This window comes from Lupinus angustifolius, unplaced genomic scaffold (genome assembly GCF_001865875.1).
Source record: "Lupinus angustifolius cultivar Tanjil unplaced genomic scaffold, LupAngTanjil_v1.0 Scaffold_290_13, whole genome shotgun sequence".
In the NCBI taxonomy this organism is placed as follows: Eukaryota; Viridiplantae; Streptophyta; class Magnoliopsida; order Fabales; family Fabaceae; genus Lupinus; species Lupinus angustifolius.
The window spans coordinates 3,413-12,410 of NW_017727619.1; the positions used below are offsets into that span (position 1 = coordinate 3,413).

The following is an 8,998-nucleotide window of genomic DNA, read 5'->3' on the forward strand; positions in this document are numbered from 1 at the left end:
CAATCTTACTATATTAAAGTAATGGCATTTTTTTAATGTTTGTTTAAGTTTCTAATTTTTTATTATTTTTCACCACTTGATTGTCTAAAATATGATATTAGATTATAGGAAATAGACTCACAAATGTATAAATTATACACATTATTTTAATATTTTCTAAATTTTTAATTAATCATGTATATGCTAGATACATAAGAACTCTAAGGTAAATCCAATAAATATCCACATAAGTCTAAGTCTAAGAATGAATATACGAAACAAGTCCAAAATATTTCAGACTAATTGTCATTCCTAATAAAAAATAATTCACCACTTTCAGTTTCAACCATTTAACACTTATCTATTAATTTCACTATATTCTGTTCCATCCAACATACAAGATATCCAAGCATAAGAGCTTTGAGTTTCAATCATTTAATAATTATTCCTTCTCTCACACTCTCCATAAACAACTTCATTTACAGGGAAAAAGCACATACAAATTAAACAAAATGGAATGATTAATTAATTTATAATTTAATAAATAAAAAAAGAGGGGACCTAGTCACCTACCCTAGTCCTATATATTATTGGGTATTTTTTTTTTGTAAGATTAATTAACAAATGATGTAAATTCCAAAACCTTTATCAAATTATGAGCTCCTAAGTCCTAATAGTACTCTCTAATTCAATGCTACTTTGCAATTTTTTGTGGATGTTGTTTCCTTCATTGGGCTTCAATAGTTCCTTGTTGCAAGATGAACATGTAGTCAAGGTTGCAATGTTAGAGATATTAACTTTTAGAACACGTAGCTCTTGCAATTCCTTCTTCAACCTAAGGTTCTCATTGGTTAGTTTTTCACAGCATTTCTTTAAGAACTCACAATCCACCACTCTTTGTTTCAGCTTGGTCCTGAAAAGGCAATATATCATTAGCTTCATAAATATTAGTGAAACACTTCTAAACTTTATGTTTTGTTAGGTAATATCAAAACTATTTTTTCTTCATAATTTATTCTTACGCTTTATCATATGGTAAAAATAGTATATAGTTAAATTATTAATATGACAGCAAAGAAATTGCTATATACATGTTAGTCAACATTGATATCCATATGAAACCAACATTAAAATACAAAATTAATTGAGAAGAAAATAGATAAATTTTAGAGTTAAAAGTAATTATTTTTTGTACTATCAATGATATCTTTTCACTTTTTGAACAAAGAACTAATCACTTTCAGGGTACATGATTGTTCCTCTCAAAAAGTATCGTTGTCATGAATCAAACTCTTATTTGTCTTTCTGTGGATCTAGTAACACCTTATACCACTAGACCAACACATTTTTGATAATTAAAAAAGATTATTGTAATAATATTAATATATATATAAAATAAAATAATATTGATCTAAGGATCGAGGTTAAAAGAAAACACATAAACTATAATTTCTCATTACTATTAATTTAACATGATCTTTATTCAAGAATTAATTTCACTAATATTTAAAGTTTAAGTGATAATTATAAAGGAAAAATAGTTCATATTATTATTTATAAAACGTATAAAATTTAATGTGTTTTATAGACCTGTACCTAAATATTAAGTATAGTCATGAAAAAGCAAATAGAAAAAAAATTATGATTGATAAGGTTTTAAACTATAGTTACAAACTTACAATCATAACTACGATTATGATGTGTATTGTGTACATCACAGATGCTGGAAAATGATGTGATTATAATTATGATTATACTGTAGTTGCCAATACTTGTAATAATAATATTATAGACACAATCACAATTATACATCAATTTAAAACACTCTAAAATAAAATATTATCAAAACCAAAATTGAACACCACAAGGAATAAAAAAATCATAAAAGTACTAACACTATTCAACAACATACCTTGCTCTTCTGTTCTGAAACCAAACTTCAACTTGTCTATGCCTTAAGTTCAATTTGTCAGCAAGTTCTTGTTTCTGAGCCTGCATGTGAAACCAAAGCTAAAGCATAAATCCCCTTTATCCCTTATGGCTAGAAACTAAAAAACGAAATTGTAATAATAAAAAGATAACACAAACAATAAATACTATATATGTGTAATATAAATATTAAACAATTATATATATATATATATATATATATATCCTTTAGTGCCATATAGCATGTAGTTTAATTAACATCCATAAATGAAAAACATCTATCAAAAATGAAAAGTAAAGAAAGTTTAAGAAAATGAGAAAATTGATAAAAAGTTATGTAAGAATAATTACTGGGCTAAGAGTGACATGCAAATTGAAGCTTTCTTCAAGTAAAGCTGATTGTTCCTTTGTGAGCCTCAATTTCTTTCTGCTACAATTCTTGTTATTGATATTATCACTAATCATTGAATTTGGATCTTGTTGTTCTTCTTCAATGATTCTCTTCAAGTTGAACCCTTTTGCCCCATCATAATGATTTACATCAATATCTTCTTCTTTTGGATAAAGGTCAAATGATAGGTCCAAACAAGGCACAGATTTATGCACTTTCTGCTTATCCTTTTTTGGCACATACCCTCCACTAATACCCATTTCTAGACTTAGACCAAGGGTACATGCCTTATCATCTTCCATGGTAGAGAATAAGAATAGAGAGAAAAAGAAAGAGAGAAGATTATATGTATAAATTATAAACTATAGTAGTCAAATGGGAAAGTTGTGGATTTTGAAAGAGGTTGAGTTAATACAGATTTTACTATTGGAGTATTTGTTTGGTCTTTAGTCTTTACTCTTTAAGATATTCAATTGAAAAATCAGTTTCTCTGGGACCTCTTGTTTTTTATCAGAATAAAAAAATATGGTATGGATATTATAGTACTGATTAGGACTTGTACATTAAATGTAATTATATAATGGAAGCAAAAAATAAAGAATTTAATAGTTTATATTGCTGTTTTTAATCCAATATTTGTTTATTAAATTATTAAGTTAAAATAAAAAAAATAAAAAAATAGTTAGGCCAAAAATCATAAAACAAGTATAGGAGACTGGCATGAATAAGCAAACAAATACTATTACTACAAAAGTTGCTTAGGGAATTTGTGTATTTTTTGGTACTACCAAATATATTTCTCATCATTTTGGGTAGGAATTAATCTCTTTTAGGGTTTATGATTGTCCCTCCTAACAAGTGTCGCTCCTAAGAATCTAACAATTAAACTTTTGGTTATCCTGAGGATCTAACGAAGTACACCAACACTAAATTTTTATAGGTTATAATTTTTAATAAAGTTTGTTATTTTAATTCCTTAATATGCATGTTCATATACCTATTAACACAAAAAAAAATAACAATAAGAGACGTTTTAATGACTATCTTAAAAAATAATAAAAATCCATGAACATTTTTAAGGAATATTATTAAGGTTATTTAAACTCAGCCCTAAGAATTAAAGACAAATAATTAAAAGTAGTGACAATGGTATTACGAATTTAAGTTATTTATCTCTTTAACTATTAAATATTTAGATTTTTAATGTATTAATATTTTTTAATGTATTAAAAAGACCCTTCTTTTAAAAACTATTTTTTTCCCAATACTCTAACTTTATCACAAATTTTTTCTTTTATAATTAAGAATATAAGCACTTCCTTAAAATTTCCCTAATAATAAACACAAAGGAAATAAGTGTGGTGGAAAAGCTCCAGAAGAAAAGTAAAAGAATCCGTTAGAATTATGATTCCTCCAAGGAAACAAAAAAACTTGGTTAATGATATATATATAAAAAAAGTTTGACTTTTCTAGAAAATTTTAGTTATAACTTATAAGCTGTTTGATATAGTCACGGGACTGTATCTTTCATAACACTTTCCTATGATAGTGCTCTTTCTTGTCAGGTGGGTTACAAAATCCATATCCATATCTCAATCATGTGTTACATTACACTCAGTCTATTACGTACATTTTACTTTGAAAATGCTTTTTTGTAGAAAATTAAAAATTTATTTCATACTATGAGTCATTTATTATTTTTCATAATTATGATCATTCACTACTAATATATGTAACTAGTGAATCTATCAAAAAAAATTAGGAGTTACAAAAGGTTAATGATTTAACGTTTTTAATGAGAAACACGTTCCAAATAACAATTTTAAAAAGTATATATTATATATAATAAAATATTTTCTCAGGAGATAACTTACTTCTTCCAAATAGTAAAAGTATGATATGTGTATTATTTTGTACTATTTTAAAAATATTTTTGTAGAAAATAATTAAATATGATATATATTATAATTTTATTGGCGGACAGAGACAATTTATCTTCTTTTATGAGAAGAAACATTATTCTTATATATATATATACCAACAAAGTGTTGGTTTAGTTACATAAAATTTTCAGTTATTGGGGGTAACAATTGATTACATGACATAAGGCCAAGCAATTAATATTGTTGTTGGTGATTGGGGCACTGTTTCAGCAATACAGTGATAACTGATAAGAGAGTCAATTAATTATGTGCTTTTAATTGTTATTGAGGTTGGACCAAACTAAGATTTTAGTATTAGCAAAGTGTTGATTTAGTGCCTAGTGGTATAAAGTTTTATTAGATTCTATAATAATCAAAAAGTCAATAATTTGATTCCTGAGAATGACACATATTAAAATGTCCATATACCCCAAAATTGATTAATTTTTTACCCCTTTAATTAAAATGATACTCTCAGTAATATAAAAAAACTAAATTTTAGTATTTAATAATACATGTCATTACGAGAAACGGTCTAATGTGATGATAACATTACCCAAATCCGAGGCAAATGCCCAATTGCAATAAAATTTATTTTTATATTCACTTTAGTAAAAATTTTAATTATTGATTTAAAAATAGCGTGAACAAGTTTTATAAGGGTATTGTTCAAAGGGGAACACATGATAATACATTTTTAGGATATGAAATGTGCTCTCCGTCTAAAGAAGATAAATAAAAATATATATCTTGAAATTGATGTTTTAACACGTGAATAAGTATTGGAGTTAGTTTTCTTCCTCTTTTATTAACCAATATTATTTCCTCTCATGCATGATGCAAGTGACTCCTAGGGCAAACGAGAGAGGGGAATAATCACTGGTGTAAGAAGCATGAGTAAGAAATATATATGGACAAACTTTATAAGCTAAGGACACATGAATGAACCTATTACACATCATATAGGGATTAGACTAGAGCTATCAAAAACACTACTCAAATAGGTTTAGGTTGCTCCACATCGAGTTTGGGTTAAAATGGATCAGACTAAAAAGTATGGGTGATCACCCTAATGGATTCAACCAAACTCACTCTGATGTATAACTTTTTTGACTTACTTGATATGCCCAATTCAACCAAACTCGTAAATATAATGTCTTTTATGTTTGAGTTAATAGAAATGATGTCAAGTTCACTTATATGATTTTTAACGTAACTCATTTATTAAATATTTCATTCATAGTGGATTCTAACTTCCTAAAGCAATATAATTTGTGACTTCACTATAATATATAAATATTTGGACACTAAAAAATAATATCACATCACTTAATAATAATGATAGTATAGACTCAAATTTAGAAGAAATTTTATATATCAAAATATAACCACCATCCTGATATATGATCACCATTATTTATTTTCTCTACGAAGATCCTTTGTATGGTCATTATCATCATCTTTATTGTGAACTAATACAAGTTAAATTTGATTATGTAGAGTTCTCTATGATAAACAATTATGTTATCTTTTAATTAGTTTTGTTGTAAACGTTATTGTTCTTCATTATATTTTTGTTGTAAAAGTTAAATTTGATTAAATACACAATTAAGAAAGAAAACGTGTAATCTATATGATTTAATGTTTCTTCTCATTTGATTTGATAGACTATTTTGTTATTTTGTTTAAAAGAAAATTTTGCAAAATAGGATAAATAATATAATGTTCCACTTTATAATATTATTTTAATTTATTATAACTTCATAGTATCATTATGTTGTAAAATAATTTTTACCTAAGACTTATTACCAAGCCAAAGGTCCCAAAAAATAAAAAAATTAAAAGATTATAAACGAGTAGCCCGAACCTGCCCGAGTAAGTCCGCCTTAATGCAATTTTAATATAGTCCAACTGGTCTAGACTAAAAATAGAGATTTAATAAAAGGTATCTAATATGGTGCCTAAGCCTCACGAATTTTCAGGCTTTGGCAGACGGCCCGACCAAGTCCGTTCATTTTGACACCTCTACATGAGACTATACAATTGAGTATGATTTGAACTATTTATAAGGAAGAAAATATGAGGATGTTTTGGGGAGAGATGGTTGTATGGATGAACTCACTAAAAGATGACGAAGTGGAAGCTTGAACCAAAGGAAGAGATAAAACTAACATTATCCTCATTGTTACTATCTTCATCATCATTAACCACTCTACTCCACTCTATTCAGATGAGATCGGATAGGTGCAATGCTGATTCTGACATTTTATGGGCCCTATGCAAGAAAAAAATGAGGGTCTTATCTATCACAAGAAAATAAATGAAATTTATATGTGAAAATTGAAACGAAAATGAGAATTCGAAGAAAATCATGAGGGGAAAATGAATAATCATTATTTATGTGAGGAATTTAATCTTTTATCTAAAATAATTTACACAAATATTTCAAAAAAATTTCTATTGTAAATCATGAGAACATGTGATAAATTTTCTTTTCTTGCTAATTTATTATTAGTACTTATCTGAGACTTGAATCCAACATATTTCTATTTTTGGTTGCTTTTTTAATGGAGTTTGATTGATCTCATTCTTGATCACCTAGGACAACCGTCAATTTAATTCTAGATCAATTATGATCATATAATACAATAATAAAAAAATTGAACAAACACATACGTAGTGTAACAAGTTATATGTACTACCGTTATTGCAATAATGCTATTGAAGACCTACTCCACATTATCATAGGTTGTGACAACTCTGCTCTTCTTTGGCATCGCCTAGGCTTTAATGATCAAGCTTTATGAGATAATCAATCTTTCATGTCTTGGTTGGTGTAGAAGACTCGTAGTAGGAATAGTCTACTTTTTTGGTGGGTCTATGGTAGACTTGGAAGTAGCATAATCACATGATATTTGGTACTAATACTTGGGGCATAGCCTATGTTGCTAGAAATGTCTATCAGGATTTCCGAGTTTGGTATTCCACATATATATTTCCCATTGAAGTGTCCATGCCGAGCATTTAGGGGAACGGACTGAAAATTGGATAGGTAAAACTTTAATACATATGGAAGCTGTAATTTGAGAGATCAAACTATGGAGATGGAAGAGTTATTCATAATCATGAAGGGCATTGGTTATCAGATTTCTCTGAAATCTTGGCAGTGGAACTCCCATCTTAGCTAAATTTATGGCTATTGAACATGAGTTAAGGTTGGCTTGGAGTTTAGGTCACGCAAGGTAATCTTAGAGAGTGATTTCCCAAAGACGATCTATATCATTTCAGATATGTTGCAGATTCATTTAGAGTACTTAACCGGAGTTATTCGTAACATTAGTGGTTTGCTCACTAGAAATTGGGATGTTCGATTACAACATATTTTAGAAGAAGGCAGTAAGATGGCAGGTTATATCTAGAAACTTAGTTTCAGATCACATGATGATTTCAGATTTTGGGATTGTTCACGTATAGGAGCACCTGCTATCCTGCATATGGATCTCACTCCATTGTTTTAGTTTGTTTTCTTTGTTTTTATTTCCATTGTACCGAAAAAGTAATAAATGCAAGAGTACACATATTATAAATGAGTAAGATTTTTTTTATTAAGAATAAAAATTGTGAAAATGAAAATTATTTATGTAAATAAAAAAATGGGCCACCCATTAACTATGGGCCATGTTGAATGTACTTGCTGCACATAATATTCATTTTCTCAAGGAGGATGCCTCACCGTTTGATTTCCATCTCAGCAATAAATATTAGCCGTAGGATGTAGTATACACAAGAAATTGAACAAATTCTCAAAACATAAAGCATGGCTGGATTACATGGGATTGATATTTAATATATATGCATTCATAGCACAAATATTTTTTACATTATGAATTTATCATCCATTATTTATAGGTTAATTATCATTGTTATAAAAAGGTATAAGAGATGCATCATGTACTGACAGTCCATTATATATTAATCTCATCCTTGTAAATAGTCTATGCCATTATTATTATTATTAGTAGTAAAATTATTTATAAATTAATTTTGTAAGAATATATTATATATATTGTTACTCTAAAAGGAATTTGTTTTATCATTGATCTCATATTTAGGTTACTAAAATGGCTTGGCCCATTTTGATAATAAGTTTAACATGATTGGATGGGCTTTTCTGGCAAAAAAAGTAGTTGAATTCAATGTTACTTAATTACTAAATTCCCATCCTCCATTTATGTCCACCAATTTATGGACCATACTTTTGTATAGTCTTAATCCAAAGTTCAAGGTTGTATTATTTTGACTTTTGGGACCCAAATATCATTCAATTATTGCATCAATTAAGAAATTCTGGTACAACCTTAGTGTATGTAACTTAGATGTAGTTTATCAATTATATTATTTCCTTATGCTATTACGTAGCTCAATGGAACACATTAGTAAATTGTGGACAGTTATAATTATTGTGATTGTGATCATTGTAGATGTTACAAAGTAGATTGCAACGATTGCGATATGAATTATTTCATGATTAATTTTATTTTTAAAATTTGACACAGTCTGATGCATCTTGATACGACCCAAATGTGATTGCATTATGGCCCAATGTGGCTGCATTACTATGATTCGGACTATAATTGTAGTGTGATGCAATTGTGGTGGTCACCATAACCATAATATTATGGTCGTACCACATAATGCGGTCCGTCACATGATTGAAGTAAGAAAGCAAGTGATTCCATGGACTAAGTCCTAATTGGCATGCCATACTTTCTAGACT

General features: G+C 28.1%; 1 protein-coding gene across 1 annotated transcript; it reads right to left on the bottom strand.

Annotated features, from left to right (window-relative positions):
* Positions 1-381: 381 nt before the first annotated feature.
* LOC109340953 (homeobox-leucine zipper protein HAT9-like) lies at positions 382-2,707 on the bottom strand. Its single transcript, XM_019578726.1, has 3 exons — positions 2,260-2,707; positions 1,892-1,971; positions 382-892 (listed from the first exon to the last, which is right to left on the bottom strand). Exons 1-3 carry the CDS (start codon positions 2,599-2,601, stop codon positions 643-645), a joined length of 672 nt encoding a protein of 223 aa, XP_019434271.1. The 5' UTR covers positions 2,602-2,707; the 3' UTR covers positions 382-642.
* Between the last annotated feature and the right edge of the window lie 6,291 nt (positions 2,708-8,998).